Below are 20,255 nucleotides of genomic sequence, written 5' to 3'. Positions count from 1 at the left end.
GAACAAGCCGTTAATTGAACAGGATCAGGCACCACTGATAAAGACTCTTTATTCATCACTGATGAGTGATCTAAAATATACACATTACATGGAGGAATTGTATAACTCTAAAATACATGATCTCTTTCAAAATACATTTGCTTGACATATATTAGATATTAGAATAAATCATTATTTTCATTGGGACGACACACATTCACAATATAAATTCATCAACACTGCAGGTGGCAATACTAAGTGCTCAGCACACTGATAGCTCCATTCTTCGTGCAAAACGCATATATGCAATTATCTTAACAGTCATGATCTTTTGATAATTACATTGTCTGGTCAATACATTTTTTTTTATAGACAGACAGATTACAGTAAAATCCTATCCCAAATCGACCCTATGCCTGTGGAAATTTGAGAGGATATGGTAATAAACCTGATATGCTAGCCGGAATTTCCACCATGTTGCTACGGTACAACTATCAAATGCTCTCAAATCTCCACAAGGCCATAGGGCCAGTTTCCTGAACAGAGATTTGGCCTAGTCCTCAGGAGTCTCTATTAAAATTGCATTTTAGTCCAAGACTAGGCTTAATCTGTGTCTGGGAAACCTGCCTGTAGAGGCTAGGAGTCCATTTGGGACTGGGCCTTCTTAATCCCAATCTATTCCTTTATGCGTATGACATTTTGCCGAGGTAGTTGGCTGGGACGTAGCCCTTCTGTCCGTTGGCCTCGGCCAACCACCAGTCCTTGTTGCCTCCCAGGTCGCTGAACTTGAGGATCCTCACATGCTGGTTCTCCTGCATGGTCAGCTCCTGGTCGCAGCGTGCTTGGAACCCGTACACCGCATAAAACTGGAGAAACAGACAGAACATTCACCATAGAGCAGTTATTGTACCATGAATACAGTACACGGAAAGGCTGATGAGGGTAGAACGGCTCATAATAACGTCTGGAACAGAGCAAATGGAATGGAATCAAACGCCTGGAAACCATGGAAACCATGTGTTTGATCTATTTGATACCATTCCACTAATTCCGCTCCAGTCATTAGAATGAGCCGGTTCTCCCCAATTAAGGTGCCACCAGCCTGTGTGGTGTTGTGGAGAAAATGTTTGGTTCACGTTCCTCAGAATCTGACCCCAAACGAATTGGTCAAGTGCCCCAACATACAGTTATTTACTAAATTAATTTACAATTCAATCTGATGAAACTTTTAAATCCAAAATGTGTCAAGGTATTAGTTAATTGCGACAGCACAGCATATTCCATTGGCAAAATTTGCTGTACAGTCTACTGAATTCAGTGTGGTATTTCCTTAATTCACCAGTCGGTGTCACTGTTAGTCCATCAAAAGAAGATACAGAGCCCCATCACCACTGTAGTCCCCAACCCAAACCCACCATCACCAATATCCATTTACAATCTATATTAACCGCCTCATATTCTGATGGAGGTCAAAAGCGTCCTCCCAGGTCGCAGCAAACCAAGACATAGTAAGAACAGAGCCTGCCCAGCGGCTGCTAAAGGGACTAATGTTGAGTGACTGCGCTGGTGTCGTATAAATGTTATTCACTTCATATAATCTCTATGCGAGATGGAAGTGTGACCCTAAACCTATCAGAGCCAGACCTAACAGGCACAAACACACACCGCCCCAAGGCTTCCAACAGGCCTAACAGAGTGGGTTTTCAAATCATCTGCACTATAAACCAGCACACTTAACTTTTTTACTGCTCCGTGCAATAACCACCCTCATATTTCATACCACGACTCTGTTATACCACGGCTGTCATACCACGGCTCTGACGAGGCCTTTACAGGCATCTCTATAAGCTAGTAAAGATACATTGCTTGCTTGGTTAATTCCTTTTTGTAGATTGTTATAATAGCTTGTGATCTATGTATTTCCTGTGCTTTGCTTTCAATGTAATCTTTATTGTTTGTCAATTACAATGTGGCCTGTATATCAAATAAACAATTTTGAGGTGTTGTTCAGCGAATGGAGTTCATTCTATTCTTTCTATTGAGATTGTTATGTCAACTATGTAAAGCCTACTGAAAGGCACACCTAAGCCCTCTGTTTACCCTGAGCCCTGACAACTGAACCAGGATCGGTCCTCTCATTTCATAATGCACCTGTCACGTAGACACATATTATAGAAGTTTATAAATTGCCTGGCTGGGCTGATGACACAGTGGATTGCGCAGTCAGATGGAACAGAGTAAATAGGTATTTTAACGTCATAGATTTAGCCTGTGGTAACTTGTGAATTAGACACTGGCTGGAATGCGGATTTAACCAATCAGCATTAGAACCACCCGTTGTATAAATATATATAATGCTACATAGTGCACCACCTTTGACCAGAGGCTGTATAAAGAGTAGGGTCCATAAGGGTTCAGAACGACCCTTCTTTAACCTAGTGTTACCCCACCTGCTGGTTGTCTGGCTCTGTGTCCACATCCTGGTGGATGTCTGGCTCTGTGTCGCCCTGTAGGCTGGACGGGGTGGAGCATCTGTCAAGCGAGGTACTGGAGGTGTTGTAGAGGCTGAAGTTAGGTATGCTGCTCCGGCTCCGTATGCTGTTGTTCCTCCCGCTGCCCGACACAAACAGGCTGAGGTTGTCAAAGTCCTCGTCCAGCACCACGATGGGCTGCTGGGGCTCTGTGATCCCCGTACCCGTACCCTGACCCGGTCGACCCTGATCCCTGTTGGGGTTGTACTGCTTCAGGAAGGATGAGTACACGTAACCCTGGGTACCTGGGAGAGAAGGAGAACAGAGGGATATTTGTGTCTGTCAGACATTTCTGGGTTCAAGTAGTACTTGAAATCTTCCAGGTGCCATGATGAATCTGGGCTTGAGCCTGCCTGGAGTGCCAGATGGGCAGGGTTTTCACATAAAGTATTTGAAAGAAAAGACTATAGGCTGCTATTCAAATCAAATGTTATTTATCACATGCTTCGTAGACAACAGGTGTAGACCAACAGTGAAATGCTTACTTACGGGTCAACAATGCAGAGTTAAAGATAAGGGGAAAAATAAGTCTGTGAGAGAGCTAGGTGCAGGGAGGCTCAACAGATGCACAGGTGGTTGGGTTGCGTGTGAATAGGGTTCTTTGTGAGACTGGGTGTACTGTGGGTAAGTCACAGGGAGATCGGTGTCACTGTCAACGAATGAAGGATGAAGCGCGGTCTATAAACTGCCTATAATACGAAGGTTTCCTTAAACCGGGCGTATTGTTGCAATGGGAAATAGTAGTTTTGTTTACTGCATTGGTAGCATTAATATCGACCATATAATAAACAGCTTCTTATGAAGACTAGTAGTCCCAGTGGATGAAACAAATCTGTGAAGTAGTTTCAGAATGCAGTCGGTACCGAGAAACACACACACACACACACACACACACACACACACACACACACACACACACACACAAACCTTTCTACAACTCCTTGCAAAAACTTGGCTGATTTGAGCCTTGTTATTCTGGAGTACAGAGAAGCGCGGCAGGCTGCTCCTTTCTCCTCCTCAGCCTGTGTTTCTCAATGCCCCCAGGGAGAGGCTTTGTACTCTAAGTAACTCTGCTTACAGCGAAAGGCGGCTCGCCGCAAACAACTGGCAGGCACTCAGTGCTAGATGACGCGCGGTGCGGAAAATACATGGTAACAAACTCTTTGAGTTGGCCTTGTTGTGAGGCAGCAACTCTCTAGAGAGTGAGAGAGACAGAGAGAGTCGGTGAGGTTAGTTTGTTCCAAGTATCACCGTGACATCACAGTCAGAGGCCTCTGGGAATTTCCCCAGCAGGCTGGCTGACTTGTCAGCTGTGGTAGGTTAGTAATCAGGAAGTGAGATGTGTATCTATCTACAAAACACGCCACAGGACAGAAGAGCTAGGAGTTTAGTTCCACAGTAGTGAGGGGGGATGTTTGTCTAGAGTTAGGTCATGTAGACCTGTAGGATGATGTACTACAGTACCCATAATGCAAAAGACACCTGTACAACGGACATAAACTGAGAGCATTATGTCTACATTACATCGACCTTAACGGTTGTAGTAGTGAATGAAACATCCTCTATTTGGGCGGTCTATCACTGCTAGTTTAGATAAAAGTGCAATTACAATTTTCTCATGCAGAACAAACATTAGGGCTGCGACAATATCTGTAATATATTTGTTCCATGTCATAAATGAAAACACTTCGCGCCTCAAACTATTTGGTCCTTTTAAAAACCCGCTGTATGTCAAATAAATAAATGTGACTGGATGACAACATAATGTTTGTTTCCAACATTAGAGCTGATTTCTAAAGAAGTTCAATCCGCTTTCTGTTTTGTTTCCTTGCCACAATAGTAACGAGTATCACCATACTGGTATCGTCCGGCCCTAACAAGAATGGCACACATCCAATAACTAAGCCACTGTAGCAACATGAGACAGGATGATCCAACAGCGTCACATCACATAATCCAACCTATAATAATGAACTTACTGCCCGTGTCAACCAGCCAGCGGCCCCGGCTCCCCAGGGGATCTGTGTCCTCCAGCAGGCCCACCAGCTCCCCCTCCAGCAGGCTGACATCCTGCTCCTGACACCCGTTACAGTTCCTCTTCAGCTGGAACAGCCTGTCAGCTGGATACTCGTCCAGCAGCCTGGCCCTGTTGCCCTCTGTCTGACGCTGGATCTCTGGGACCTGTGGAGGGGGAGCAGGGAGTTAGGGTGATATGAGCCGAGTCATCAGTGTCCCAATGGGGGAGTGGGGGAATGATCGCTAACGAGCCCCATTGGGTTGTTGGGGGGTGGGTGGTGATGGGTCTCAGGAGGGGAAGGTGGTTCGAAACCGATCCAAAGGAGTCTTGCGCTGTTCAGATACAAGCACATGTAAGCGTACGCACACACACATACACACAAACACACAGTTTGTCTTGGGGGAGTAATAACTGGAGTAGCGCTGGGGTTGCCAAGCGCTCTATTTAATCCCAACCCAGAGAGCTCGGCAGAGTCTGGTGGCTCCGATAACTTCTCCAACATTGTTCTTTAATTGACTTTTAATTGGTTCAATTAAACAAATAAGGGAGCCAATCCTGGAATAGGTGGTGAGGCTGTGGGGTAATGCTGCTTTTACCTAGAGCCTTCTGGCATTACCGCAGATAGCTGGCTCAGTGAGGATGCTCCAAGATGTGTTTGTGCTGTCTTACCAACTACTAATGTCATTGGCATGAAAACAGCTATACAGCACAAACACATCTGGGACCAGGCTAGCCTTTAATTACCTTAGCTTATCACATACTGTAGTAATAATGGGGGAGACATTGAGGCAAGTCCTTCCAGCTTTCAACCATGTTTTCTTCCCAAACTTACAGCTAAAATTTTCTTTGTTTTCTCGAAGCTGACTTTGCGTTCTATTAGAGTCTGTGCGTTGTCCTTGACGACAGTCAGGTTGTTGAGCTCTTCCATGATGCTGCTTTGGACTTCACTGATGTTGGACAAAGGAGCCTGGACAAATCAAACATTTAATCATACACTTTATCATACTTCAATGTGTGGTATTTTGCATCAACTCACAACACACCACAAATCCTTTCCCTTTCATACTGCAAAATATATTACTGTTTAATAAAAGTCGCCCCTCTATTTCACCACACAAAACTCCACTCCATCCCTCAATCTCCCTTACTCCCCCTTCCCGTCCTCACCGGTAGTTGCTGTATGGAGGGTGCGTGGTGGCAGGCCGTGTCCATCAGACCTTTCAGCAGGGTCACCAGGCAGAGGACACAGTTGGACAAAATAGTATGGGCGGCCATGTTGAATCTCTGCAGCTCCTCCACCAGCTGAGCATTGAGGGCTGCGTAGTCCCGCCGCGCAGCAACCTGGCCCTGTAGAAACAAACAGATTTAAACATTTTAGCAAAGACCTTTATAGCATTCTGAAATTGGCATATTTATTTAACATTTATGATTTTTTTTATGTTAACAGATAAAATAATTCCGTTTTTAATGAGAACTGTTATAATGCTGAAAGACCAATAAACTAAACTTTCAATAGCAAAATTATTAATATTGTCGCTAAAATTATATAATCCCTATAATCCCTACAAATGCTATAATCCTTACAAAATGAGCTTCAATATAACATTTAGGTATGTTCATACTAATAGGTTAACGGAAATTGTTGCTAGGTAACATGATTGCTGCAAACGGAATCCCTTGTTGAACTCACCTGGTCCTCGGATACAGGTGATGGAGAGGAGGAAGAAGAAGAGGCAGAAGACGTGGAGGAGGAGGGAGAGCGCTCCAGGCGGCTGCAGTAGTCCAATAGTTTGTCGTAGCGTTTCTGGATGAGTTTCTGCGGGGCAGCGAACATGCCTTGGAGAGAGGAGAGGGGTGCCAGGACCAGATGTGCCATCCTCTCTTTCTGAAGGGATCATATAGGGAAGCAATGATGGAGAATGAGTGTTTTTCCATACATTACATGAATCTTGCCCTGGAGACAGCTCTGCAGAGGGGTCACTAGCTGACACAACCACAAAGTCATAAAATCTGATTTGAAACCTAACCTTAACTACACTGCAAACCCTAATGCTTAACCCTAACCTTGAAGACCAAAAAGCTATTTATTTTTTTCATACATTTTTACATTATAGCCAATTTTGACTTTGCAGCCGACCAACCTAGCGGACATCGTTCAGGTCTGCCTCCAGGGCAAGATTCATGACAATAAACATCAACCTGCGTTTTTAGTGTGAGATCACACAAACATACAGGGAATTGAAATACTGTAGGGCATTTATTTAGCATAGATTACAAAATAGAGGCCCTTGTCTCATTATATATGATTGTGGCTGTGGGAATCAATCAAATGAGGCACGAAATGGCCTACAAATTGGTCTGTCGCGAATAGTTCTGCCATCTGCACTTTAGTTTGTATAATCTCCTCTGAAAACATCTTGCCTTGCACAATTCGAATAATGATGTGCCTATTTCGAATAGTAACAAAAGGCATCTTAATGAAACTCGTTGATACAAAAGAGCACCCTTATTCTCCACCCAGAGGGCAGGTGCGTTGCAGTTTCAGAGGCTAGTTGCTGTATGAGCTGTACTGAGCTATTAGCGCTGTTAGCTATTAGCGCTCATTAAAGTCTCTGTGGGCCCTCGAGTGGCTCCTCATCCTTCACTGAGAGCACCAAGTAACACAAAGAACTCTATTCAAAAGGCTCGTTATCTCAGAATGAGCAACAGAGCTATCCCCACAGAAAGGAGGGCAGGCGGCAGAAGAGAGAGATGGGGGGAGACATTAAGCGGGAGAGAGAGACAGAGGAGTGTGAGGAGAGTGCAGTTTCAGAGGGGTAGAGAGAGAGATTAAATGTTTCACCAGGCGGGAGTGGAAGCCGAAAGGTTGACTGACAGATCACTCACTCACTCTGACGGAGGAGTGGAGAGAGAGAGAGGGAGCCGTGTAAACGCAGGAGGGCACAGCTAGGGCAAGCAGGCCCCACAAGTGAACAGCGTCCACGGAAGAAAGGATAGACAGGCTGACAAGCAGGAGAGAGAAGAGAGGAGAAGAGCCTGAGAGAGATGGAAGACGGAAGAAAGGATAGACAGGCTGACAAGCAGGAGAGAGAAGAGAGGAGAAGAGCCTGAGAGAGATGGAAGACGGAAGAAAGGAACAAATAGTTAAGTTGTCAAAAAAGAACACACAGCTCCTCGACAGGAAATAGTTTGTATTTACTGTGAGAATAGGGTATCCAAATGTAGAGTCAAACTTACAAAGTGCTTGTATGGGTTGTTGCCGTTCTTCATGTGCTGAGTACTGTTTGTGTCTATTTTGTCTGGATCCTTCATGATGTCCTCCAGGTCTGCAGCATTCTGGACCGCGACACCTACCATCTCCTACACAACATGTAAAAGACACAGTCAATATTGCTTTCCATGGGTATTACTCCGGTATGTCAATATTATTCACTGGAACATTGAGATTGTCTACACCACCTTATTTGTTCTAAATATTAGGACATGTTCAATCCATCCATCCATCAATCCATCCATCAATCCATCTATCCATCTATCAATTTATCAATCCATCCATCAATCCATCAATCCATCAATCCATCAATCCATCCATCAATCCATCAATCCATCAATCCATCAATCCATCAATCCATCCATCAATCAATCCATCAATCCATCTATCCATCCATCAATTTATCAATCCATCAATCCATCAATCCATCAATCCATCCATCAATCCATCAATCCATCAATCCATCAATCCATCAATCCATCCATCAATCAATCCATCAATCCATCTATCCATCCATCAATTTATCAATCCATCAATCCATAAATCCATCTTTCCATCTATCCATCCATCAATTTATCAATCCATCAATCAATCAATCAATCAATCCATCCATCCATCCATCCATCCATCCATCCATCCATCCATCCATCCATCCATCCATCAAGCCATCCATCCATCAAGCCATACATCCATCAATGGCTGGTACATGATTACCTGTATGTGTATCAGGTAACAATGGACGTTCTTGACTAGTTGTCTCACTGCTTTCTCCAGACTCCTGAACAGCTTCTCCTCCTTGTCGAACACCTCATCTCTCACCTAGAGAAGAGGGAGGGAGAGAGAGAGAGAGACAGAGACAGAGACAGAGAGAGAGGGAAGGAGGTTACTCAGTGGTTCAGATAATATTGACCTTTCCAGCTCCTTAGACTAGTATTTACTTTTTAACGAAGGCAGCTTGTTCTATTGATAACCTCAAGACAAAAATAGGTTTTACACAAATGTCCCCAAATTGTGTTTATGTCATTAACACATGAAGTGTATTTACTCACATTCATATTGTAGAAGTTAGTGTAGAGTGGGAGAGGTGTAGCAGCTAGTTATTTACCTGTGGCTCCACACCTGTGAGGATCTTGAGGTATCCTGTGAGCCTGTCAGACTTCTTCCTGATAGAGTGGATGCTGAACTTGTTCAGTTTACCCATGAGTGTCCCCCCATCCTCCTCGGTCCTCTTGTACTTCATCACTACAGTATGACAGAGAATCATATGTAAAGGACAAGACCAAGTTTGGGGAGACACACTGTACAATTAGGAATTAGAATACTAACGTTAAAAATAACTTAATAGGATCTCTATGGTTGAAGCACTGTAGGGGTCCTGACATTTAGTAATGGGATGCATAGCATGGTAATAACTGCCATGCAGTATAATACTTTAACTGCTTCCAATCTTAACTACAATGTTCTGTGTTCTATAAAATGTTCAATGTAACAAGGATTTATCTCAGTTTCACCACACATTTCATCACACATTTCTCCATCTCAGACTATCGCATATTTAGAGCTGTACCGATGTCCTTTCTCCTCTTGAACTCGTTGATGTTGACGTTGATGATCTTGGCGGCGGTCAGAGCCTCCTGGAGGGGCCTGTTGTCAGGGTGGTCGCTGGGCGTGGCCTGCCACAGCTCCCCGAGCAGCAGAGGGTACTTCATGACCCGCTGGACCGGCTTGATGAGCAGAGAACCCATATCCAGCAGGTTGGGTTTCCCCCTGAAGACAACCACACAGCTTGATGTTAATAATAATGTGACGACACTAGAGAGGCAAAAAAAGCTTTACGCAAAATTCTGCCGATTTTCAACAGAAATTGCCGCGGAAAATGGGAAAAAATCCCAGCAGATTTGTTTGGGTTACACATTATTACACAGTTAATAACACATGCTATAACAGTTAACATGTTAGAGCATGGCACTTGTAACGTCAGGATTGTGAGTTCGATTCTCGGGGCCACCCATGCATTAAATGTATGCATCCAATGACTAAGTGGCTTTGGATAAAAGCGTCTACTAAATGGCATATATTATTATTACGATTACACTGACAATAACACAGGATGATACAGTTAGTTACACATGATTAGTCTGTCAATTACATTATACATGTAATAACATTACACTGACAATAACACAGGATGATACAGTTAGTTACACATGATTAGTCTGTCAATTACATTATACATGTAATAACATTGTTATACTTAATACTCATTTAAACCACTGAAAATCAATATGGGTAGGAGGTACATTTTCATATTATAGTGTCAATTATTCAAACATATTCTTACAGGAACGATGATACAAATCTGGTGTACTTACTCTTGGTCGTATATCCGCCTGCAACGAGACGCAAAGTCATTGGTTTAATAAAAGTAGTTATGGCCAACAGTATAAATGCCTCTTTGGGAGGAAATGCTTAGTTGATGAATGAGGGGGAAGTATCAAGCAGCGACTCACTTCAGTGATAACACACAGGTGATGAAATGTTGCTTGATTCCTTCCTCTTTCTCATAGGACTTGAGTAAAGAGTTTGCATCGTCGTGGTGATAGCAGTAGATTTTATAGACGTCTTCCAGCGCTGCTTTGGCCTGAATGAACACTTCCCCTACGGTGGGAAAACAAAACGTGATCCATTTGAATTAACCCGTATTAAATCACTCAACCTGAGTGGCTTATTTAGAAATGTGGCATATTATAATGGCAGTATGGTCAAAACAAGGGTCATGTTCATTAGGTCACTCAATGGAAAAAGTTTTTTTTAAGTTTTGAAAACGAGAATTTGCCTTTCTTACTGGACCAGGTAAGTCCAGGTAGTCCCCTCCCTGTTTCAATCCATTTTATTCACTAAGTTTCCCTGATGAACACACGACTCAGGTGACTGAGGTTAAACAGAGGTCAGAGGTCACCTACCTATGACTAGTGCCTCAGGGTCTGGCTCAGCTGTGGCCTCCTGCAGCCGGTGGAGCAGCGCGGCCGACACCTCACACACTGTCTCCATGTTAGTAAACAGACGATCCACGTCCACCACCTGGAGACACACACAGAGAGAGACCTTTAAGACACATAGCCAGTCATCCAAATACTTCAACGTTCTGGAACAACCCTATAGCCTATGTTAGCCTGGCATGATCTCCTCCAAGTGTAGATATCCCTATAGAGCAGTGGCTGTCTTGGGTCGAGCACACGCCTGATATTCGCTACACTGGTGTCAGAAGTGGGCTGTGTGCAGTTCAAACACCATGCATTGTCTTTTGAAAATCACTCCATAAACCAACTCTGCCTGAATAACGAACAATACAACATTCACTACCAAGCAAGGTAACACAAGGTAACCACCCCTCTGTATCTCTGTAAGCAGATGATATCACCCACTGAGTACTCTGTCTGCTTCCTCGTTACCTGTCTGTCTCTGAGGGGCTTGACCACCTCTCTGATGCAGAGCTCCAGGTCGGTGAGGAAGTCCCTCTCCGTCTGCACCAGCTCCTGGATGACCTTTGACCTGCGGCTCATCTTCCTCAGGCGGACCTCCGCGGGGTCGAGGGCCGGGGAGGCCAGGATCGACGACAGGGGGGACAGGGGCGCCATTTTCTCTTAAGACAGGCACAGGGATAAGTTTAGGATGTGTGTTGGATGGCAAGGTTTTCTTCTATGCAGAATATACCCACTGGGCACAGAAATCAATTGAATGTCTAGTCTATGTTGCTTCAATGTAATTTCAATGAAATGACGTGGAAACAACGTTGATTCAACCAATGTGTGCCCATTGGATAGTCTCTGTCTGAGCAGATAATGTACAAAATATGACATAACACAATAACGTGTTGAGATATGACATGATCATTGACACAATAAACGTGTTAACCACACATCATATCAATTTACATCAATTAAAATGTGAGATCTGTTTAAAAAGGGGCCGTATCAAAAGATCTACAGTAAAGAGAGAGCACACATGTACAAGAGCCCTCTGCATGAAGTTGTATTTACATACATGGGCATGGTATGCAATGCATGAGAAAACATCCATCTCTCCCAACACCGTCGCCTGACTTCAACCCTCCCTACCCTCCCTACCCTCCCAACCCTCCCTACCCTCCCAACCCTCCCTACCCTCCCTACCCTCCCTACCCTCCCAACCCTCCCTACCCTCCCTACCCTCCCTACCCTCCCAACCCTCCCTACCCTCCCTACCCTCCCTACCCTCCCAACCCTCCCTACCCTCCCTACCCTCCCTACACTCCCTACCCTCCCAACCCTCCCTACCCTCCGTACCCTCCCTACCCTCCCAACCCTCCCTACCCTCCCTACCCTCCAAACCCTCCCTACCCTCCCTACCCTCCCAACCCTCCCTACCCTCCCTACCCTCCCAACCCTCCCTACCCTCCCAACCCTCCCTACCCTCCCAACCCTCCCAACCCTCCCTACCCTCCCAACCCTCCCTACCCTCCCTACCCTCCCAACCCTCCCAACCCTCCCAACCCTCCCTACCCTCCCAACCCTCCCAACCCTCCCTACCCTCCCTACCCTCCCAACCCTCCCTACCCTCCCTACCCTCCCAACCCTCCCAACCCTCCCTACCCTCCCTACCCTCCCAACCCTCCCTACCCTCCCTACCCTCCCTACCCTCCCAACCCTCCCTACCCTCCCAACCCTCTGCCAGTGTTTCACGCTGATCTAATTGTTTTGACTGAACACCGACCAGCCCCCATTAGCATGCCTGTCGGGTTCCTCTCCTCTTTTTTCATTCCTTCTCTTTTCTCTCTTTTTTTATCGCCCTGCTCCCCCTAATCAGTCCCTAGCTGGCAGTGCTTTGCATGGCGGGTGAGGAGAGAGAGAGAGAGAGAGAGAGAGAGAGAGAGAGAGAGAGAGAGAGAGAGAGTGTGTGTGTGTGTGTGTGTGTGTGTGTGTGTGTGTGTGTGTGAAGAGGAGTGAAGCGTGTGTTCAGGGAAGGGAGTTGTTTCCTTTCCGGGTCTGCTGCCTAATCGACCTCAACACACCACTTCCCCCTCTCTGGGAGAGAGAGAGAGAGGGAGGGAGAGAAAGAGAGATAGAGAGGGAGGGCGAGAGATTGAGAGGGAGGAAGAGAGAGAGAGAGAGAGAGGGAAGAGAAAAAGAGGGGAGAGAGAGAGGAAAAGAGAGAGTGTGTGGAAAGAGAGAGAGAGAGAAGAGAGATGGAGAGATAGAGAGAGAGAGAGAGTGACAGAGAGAGAGCGACAGAGAGAGAGCGACAGAGAAAGAGACAGAGTGGAAGGAAGAAGAGAGAGCTGTGTCAGGTTACTGAACTAATTGCCTCGCTGATGTAATGCCACGGCGTGTGCAGGCATTCCATCTGCTCCAGCTGGGGGGGATGCACCTGACACACACACGCGCGCACACACACACACACTCCATCCCGCTACACAAACCAACTCCACCCCCAGCACACATCAAGACAGTCAACAAAAATCTGACGCACAAACACCCACACACCACACCACACTCATACATGCATATGCGTACACATTACACACCCAGCACCCTCACAACACACCCCTCCCACCTCTTCCCCACTTCTCAGTCTCACACTCCTACCAGTGCATTCATGTCAACACAACCCTGGCATTCACTTGTATACAGGCAGTACTAAAACGGAACATTCAAAAGCTTTGACATTGGAGAGCTATTTGACCATTTTTCACAGAGAGGTGGAATGAGGATATGATGGTGTCATGTCCTTGGAAGGGCAGGAGAAAAGACAAATGCCATGTCAAGCCCTCTAAAGCTGCAAAAAGCTAAATCGACACCTTCACCCCTCCTGGCTATCAGGTTTCAATGGCCCATCCTAAAAAATATAATACTTTATAATTCTCCCTAAAAGAATGGTGGTCAATTACTATATTTTGGGGAGGCAGGTAGCCTAGTGGTTAGAGTGTTGGGCCAGTAACCGAAAGGCTGCTAGATCGAATCCCCGAGCTGACAGGGTAAAAATATGTTTTTCTGCCACTGAATAAGGCAGTTAACCCACTGTTCCTAGGCTGTCATTGTAAATAAGAATTTGTTCTTAAATGACTTGCCTAATTAAATAAAGGTTCAATAATGTAAAATAAAAATTGTTGTAGCAATTAAAATGATTTGACATCACGTAAAAGAGAAGCATGTTAATTAATTAAAATAAAGTGTTAAAATTTAAATAAATGTGAATAAGACGTATGTCACATTACAACATGACATATAAAATACAGTATAATGGCTATTCAAGAGACTCTGCTGCATGTGAAAAGAAAGTTCAGATTTAGTGGCACGGCTGAGTACCTTCTAGCCTAGCTCCCTGCCTGGGTAAGACCTGAGACCTTTTAGCCTAGCTCCCTGCCTGGGTAAGACCTGAGACCTTCTAGCCTAGCTCCCTGCCTGGGTAAGACCTGAGACCTTCTAGCCTAGCTCCCTGCCTGGGTAAGACCTGAGACCTTCTAGCCTAGCTCCCTGCCTGGGTAAGACCTGGGACCTTCTAGCCTAGCTCCCTGCCTGGGTAAGACCTGAGACCTTCTAGCCTAGCTCCCTTCCTGGGTAAGACCTGAGACCTTCTAGCCTAGCTCCCTGCCTGGGTAAGACCTGAGACCTTCTAGCCTAGCTTCCTGCCTGGGTAAGACCTGAGACCTTCTAGCCTAGCGCCCTGCCTGGGTAAGACCTGAGACCTTCTAGCCTAGCTCCCTGCCTGGGTAAGACCTGAGACCTTCTAGCCTAGCTCCCTGCCTGGGTAAGACCTGAGACCTTCTAGCCTAGCGCCCTGCCTGGGTAAGACCTGAGACCTTCTAGCCTAGCTCCCTGCCTGGGTAAGACCTGAGACCTTCTAGCCTAGCTCCCTGCCTGGGTAAGACCTGAGACCTTCTAGCCTAGCTCCCTGCCTGGGTAAGACCTGAGACCTCCTAGCCTAGCTCCCTGCCTGGGTAAGACCTGATTTATTGAAATAAAACAGGTCCACAAAAGAGGACCAGCATGTTGTTAAATTCAGCACTTCTATCACAATATAGTCATATCATGGATCAGTGTTTGATAGAGCCATAATGTAATAGTCTATGTCGTCCCATTAGCCACCATTATGCTACTGTATTATGCTGGTGTGGTTGCAGGCGCAGGAGTTCCCATGAAAGAGGACACGCCAGCCTTTTCACCAGGCTTGGCTATTGAAAACGATCTAACGTACGGAAGGCTTTGGAACACAGGGACCCTGACGGATCACGTATCGCCACGAGGAAAAATGACACGTTAGATGCCCCCGGTCACCCCCCTGCAGAATACAATAGGATTGAGAATGTCGTTGAAGAAAGGACTGAGTTCAAGTCCATTAGGGGAATAGAGGTGGAGCATCATAGGAAGGGCAAAAGGGCCAATGCTAACAGCTGAAGCAGTTATTAAACCACTGGCTTTGGGTTTAGCTGCGGTTTGTATAGGATACCTCACTGAGTTGTGCTTGGCTCCAGTCATCTCTCCTAATGGCCCACAGGTGAGAGCTGGGCCTGAGGACAGTAGCTAGGTTGATAGGGGCTCTTTGTACCCCGTAGTACGGACACACTATCTGATGCAATAACAAGACACAAAAGGCCCTTGTTGAGGCCAATTCACACACACACACACACACACACACATGGACGTACGCACGCACACACAACACAACACACACGCACAAACACACAACACACACATACACACACAAAGACACACACACACGTGTCATGCATACCAATTGACCAGTTTGTCTTATGAATATTTAGATACTTAGTAGTGGATGACTGTTCACAGCTTTCAATAACTCACTATAAACTGAGGAGGTGAATTACTGTATGACACCAGCCAGTGTGCAATATCATATCAGGGTGGTAACGCTTTGTGACTGACCATAACTTCTGGTTGCTATGGACCTTGAGGCCAGGCTTGATCAACCTGTTTCACAGCAGACAGAATGATAGAGGAGAACTCAGTGTTCAGGAACAACTCGCACACTTCCCCATGTGACACCACCATTATGTCAATATTTGCAATGTACCTGTACACTTATACTCAAGGCAGCTTGTTTAGCGTGATGGAGAAACCCTTTAAAGTGGGCGGTGGCGGTGACGATCAGTTTACTGAAAACAATCAGCTGTTTGAGAACTGAGTTGTGACGCTTGTCCTTGGGCACAAGTCAAGAAAACAGAAAGTGGTGATAGGCAACGAGTGCCTGTGTTTCAGGTAAACAGTGGATGTGCTGACAGGACAAGGAGTGTCCTACATCCCACGCTATTCACTACTTTTGACCAGATCCCTACGGGCGCTGGATCCCTACGGGGGCTGGATCCCTACGGGGGCTGGATCCCTACGGGGGCTGGATCCCTACGGGGGCTGGATCCCTACGGGAGCTGGATCCCTACGGGAGCTGGATCCCTACGGGGGCTGGATCCCTACGGGGGCTGGATCCCTAAGGGAGCTGGATCCCTACGGGGGCTGGATCCCTACGGGGGCTGGATCCCTACGGGGGCTGGTCAACAGTAGTCCACTATAGAGTGAATAGGATGTGTCAGTGTTTCAGGTCAACAGTAGTCCACTATAGAGTGAATAGGATGTGTCAGTGTTTCAGGTCAACAGTAGTCCAATATAGAGTGAATAGGATGTGTCGGTGTTTCAGGTCAACAGTTGTCCACTATAGAGTGAATAGGATGTGTCGGTGTTTCAGGTCAACAGTTGTCCACTATAGAGTGAATAGGATGTGTCAGTGTTTCAGGTCAACAGTAGTCCACTATAGAGTGAATAGGATGTGTCGGTGTTTCAGGTCAACAGTAGTCCACTATAGAGTGAATAGGATGTGTCGGTGTTTCAGGTGAGAGGTTGAGAAGCTGAGAGGTTAAGTGTGTCCTATTCAGCACGTCATTATAATACAAAAGAGTTTCAATGGCTCTTTAGATGGTTAGATGGGAAATTGACTGTATTGTTTAATTGAGTAAACTAATGCCCCTAATTGACATTAGCAGGAATGTGGGTGACCATTGTTCCCTTGTTGAGGAAACCTACAGAACTAGTGGCACAAGAATCTCTACATAGTTAACCTCTTATTTTCTGTAAGGAAGCCAGTGACTACTTGGCTGGTTGGCATTTATTAGGATGACTCATGTACTGGAGGCAGCTCTGCAGGGTAATCATTAGCTGGCACAGCCACAAAGTTGTAAAATCGTATTTTAAACCTACCCCTAACCACATTGCTAACGTTTAGATTAACCCTAACCTTATAATATTTTTTTTTAAATGTCAAGAATTTTTACAATATATAGTCAATTTTGCAGCCCTGCCTCCAGGACAAGATTCATCCCAATAAACGTCAACCTGCGCCTGAAGGTCTACATTCCAAGTGCGTGACAACACCTGATGTAATGTAGTAGAGGAAGGACAGGTGAGGTGAGTTTTTGCTGATGAGACACACTGACTGTCTGGGAAAAGTGAGAGAGGCTAAAAGGACACTGCTTACCTGCAAAATGACAAAATGACAAACGAAAAAAGAACCATGACCTTAACCCTGACCTTAACCTAATTTGAACCAATTCTGAAATGAAATATTGGTTTGCAGGTCAGGAGTGTATCTAGCTATGTCAGCCATTATGACGACCAGTAACGATACTTTAGTTCAATTTTGAGCCCAGATTGTGTTAAAATAAAAACAATCTTATGATAAATGTATAAGAATTTGACTTCAGAGAACGTCAAGTCTGACCATGTCGTGACAGCCACCTTGACATTGTTCAGGCTGTAGTAGCACAGTAGTAACACTGGTGTTGACACGTGTCTATATATCTGGATGTTCACACTTCCCCTTTAAAATCATAGGGACAACACACTGGTTTAATAATTAAATGCTTCAGTCAGTGATAGAAGCCCTGTTGTCGTTCACTCATACTAGGTTTACTTATCTGGTTTAATACTGGGCCTGTAGCTACAGCATAGCCACTCCTGAATGCTGTAAGGCTACTGTGGCTCGGTTGTAGCACGGTTTGCATATGTGACCTCATCCCTGCGGGAATAGCTTGGTGCTCCCTCAGTCACATAACAACACAACAGATGCTCGGCAGAAGCATCCATAGCTACAGTGCCCTTCGTCTATCTGGCTTTCACCCTCGAGTCACACGTGTTCCTCTGGAATCTATGGCGCTACGGTTGATTTGCTGAACGTCTATAAATGCTTCCCTGTTGAAAGTCAACAGACATGCTGTTGACGTCTCACTGATAGTCTATTGGTAGTTTGTTGAGTATCCATCTACAGATGGAATATCCAAGAAAGTGTCACCTTTTCTTTTACAAAGCACTTAGGAGGAGAACTTACTATCGTCCAAGTCAACAGGAAGCTATGAGATGTTAAAACCTGAGCTATAGCTAACCTAGTTTCCATAGTTATGACCTCAGGGGATCCAATTACCTTTAAGTTTGGCACTGTACTCCGTTTTGTCCGACTGACTCCTCCGCACCAGGGTCCCAAGGTTGATGTCACCTTTAATGTCGGCGGCGGTGTCATCGTTGGCCACCACGATGGTGTCCGTCTTCCTCCTCTCCAAGTGCATGTAGCGCAGGAAGTTAGGCCTGGTTCTCCTCTTGACCACTTTCTCTTTTTCCTTCTCTTTCTCACTGCCGTTGTTGGCCTCCTTGTTGGGATCCATTTTGACCAAGAAGCCCTCTTCTTCTCCCCCCGTGCTCTCTGTCCAGCCAGGGAGAAAGAGAGAGGGAGAGAGGGACGGAGGAAGAGAGAGCCTGAGAAGTGCAACAGGTGTACTGTAGTGCACTACTGCCAACGCCACACAGGTACTGTGGCCCCTCCCTCTCCCAGGCACCTGCCCTGCCATACCTGTCACAGGAGAGCTCTGTGGCCCCTCCCTCTCCCAGGCACCTGCCCTGCCATACCTGTCACAGGAGAGCTCTGTGGCCCCTCCCCCTCCCAGGCTCCTGCCTGCCATACCTGACACAGGAGAGCTCTATGGCCCCTCCCCCCCAGGCTCCTGCCTGCCATACCTATCACAGGAGAGCTGTGGTCATGCCCCCTCCACTGCTGTACTTCATGGCCCTGCACCCTCCACTGCTGTGCAATGCAACGTCCCTGGGAACATCTGCATCTCTAGAGGGAGATAGTGGGATAAGAAGGGAGCAGTGGAGGAGAGAGGGACTATGACCACTGCACTAACAAATGTACTATTTTGGTTTTACTAAAGAGAAGGGTCTCAAGGGACAACATGCAAAGCAAAACAAAGCATGGAAAACTCTAGGTTTTACATTGGTTACAGTATGCGTCAAGACAACTAGCCAGCATTTCTACATTTTATTTGTAATGTAAATGATGGTTATTGTTTTATCCCATTTGGAGAACCTGGAGGTCTATATCTAAAGGTGTTTACTATTCAGAATACACACAACAAAAATACATCAAATATATAACCAATAGATAACCTTTATTTCTGAGAGCTCAAGGAATCCCACATCCATGTTCATGAGATCATTATTTCCCACCAACTGTAAAATTAGATGCATGAATTCAACAAGTGGGTCGCTGTGGGAAAAAAAGTCTGTTCAAATGTCAATTAAGTGATTCATTGCAGCAGATGCTGAACTTTAGGCAGATGAATATTGAAGGATAAAAACAGAATGCACGGAATCCACATGTTTACAAACATACAGCATATTCTTCATAATAGAGAAATGTTGACGATAACGCTTAAACTGGGTCCAGGAGGGCTACAAGCTATAACTAGGGCCCAGAGTTTTCCTGGTTAGGTCACTTGGTCAGGGAAAAAAACCCTGGTCCTAATCATACTGTATATTAACAATGATGAAAAGGTGGTTGGAAAAAGTTACTTGCTTACCTTTATAGGTCAAATCTCTTCTGAACGACAGAAAAGTAAATAGGGGATTAAAACGAGAGCACAGAGCACCAGGTCAAAGTGCACAGTGAGGAGGGTTTTAAAGTGTGTATACTCATCTGCGTACAGCATTTGACCTGTGTTGACCATTCCTAATCGGCTGGGCTAGCCAATACGTTAGCTTATGTAGTTAAGACAAGCTACAGCAAACATTGAAAGCGATCAGTCATGAAGCACTGACTGCACTTGAGAGAAAGAGAGAGGGGCATAATAGTGTAGTTTAAACTTCATGTACTCTATACAGTATGTCCAGTAAATGAATGGGCCAATCTGAAAAACACATTTTATTGAACCTATAAATTATTTGATCACAGTAACACCATAATACACACGGTTCTCACCCTGCTCATAAAACTGCCATACATTCGTTTCAAGTTTCAATGTCACATGCACAAGTACAGTGAAGTGCCATTCTTGCAAACTCAAAACCCAACAACGCAACAATGCATTATCTTTCATTCTTCAGACAGATCTGGTTCAACAGGTATATTGGCCATACAA

General features: G+C 45.5%; 1 protein-coding gene across 1 annotated transcript; it reads right to left on the bottom strand.

Moving 5' to 3' along the window:
* Positions 1-14: 14 nt before the first annotated feature.
* On the bottom strand, positions 15-18,883 carry LOC118941427 (rho guanine nucleotide exchange factor 38). The gene is made up of 15 exons (XM_090210242.1): positions 18,266-18,883; positions 11,251-11,441; positions 10,762-10,879; positions 10,309-10,456; positions 10,171-10,188; positions 9,366-9,565; positions 8,904-9,040; positions 8,513-8,617; positions 7,765-7,887; positions 6,218-6,412; positions 5,695-5,874; positions 5,360-5,494; positions 4,490-4,691; positions 2,430-2,755; positions 15-845 (listed from the first exon to the last, which is right to left on the bottom strand). Exons 1-15 carry the CDS (start codon positions 18,795-18,797, stop codon positions 663-665), a joined length of 2,793 nt encoding a protein of 930 aa, XP_090066368.1. The 5' UTR covers positions 18,798-18,883; the 3' UTR covers positions 15-662.
* Positions 18,884-20,255: the final 1,372 nt, after the last annotated feature.

The sequence above is a fragment of the Oncorhynchus mykiss genome, chromosome 19 (assembly GCF_057628025.1).
Source record: "Oncorhynchus mykiss isolate SJ-2025 chromosome 19, ASM5762802v1, whole genome shotgun sequence".
Lineage (NCBI taxonomy): Eukaryota > Metazoa > Chordata > Actinopteri > Salmoniformes > Salmonidae > Oncorhynchus > Oncorhynchus mykiss.
The sequence above is the reverse complement of the archived record's forward strand: the minus strand, read 5'-3'. Positions and strand labels throughout refer to the sequence as shown.

What these genes read in the sequence shown, in the direction of transcription:
- LOC118941427 (XM_090210242.1), bottom strand. Translation starts at nt 18,797, where the DNA reads ATGGCAGGCAGGAGCCTGGGAGGGGGAGGGGCCACAGAGCTCTCCTGT. An exon ending in TCACAGGTGTGGAGCCACAG is followed by an intron (nt 8,618 to 8,903) that starts GTAAATAACTAG and finishes CCTCTTCTCTAG; the next exon opens with GTGAGAGATGAGGTGTTCGA. An exon ending in GTTACCTGATACACATACAG is followed by an intron (nt 7,888 to 8,512) that starts GTAATCATGTAC and finishes CATGTTGTGTAG; the next exon opens with GAGATGGTAGGTGTCGCGGT.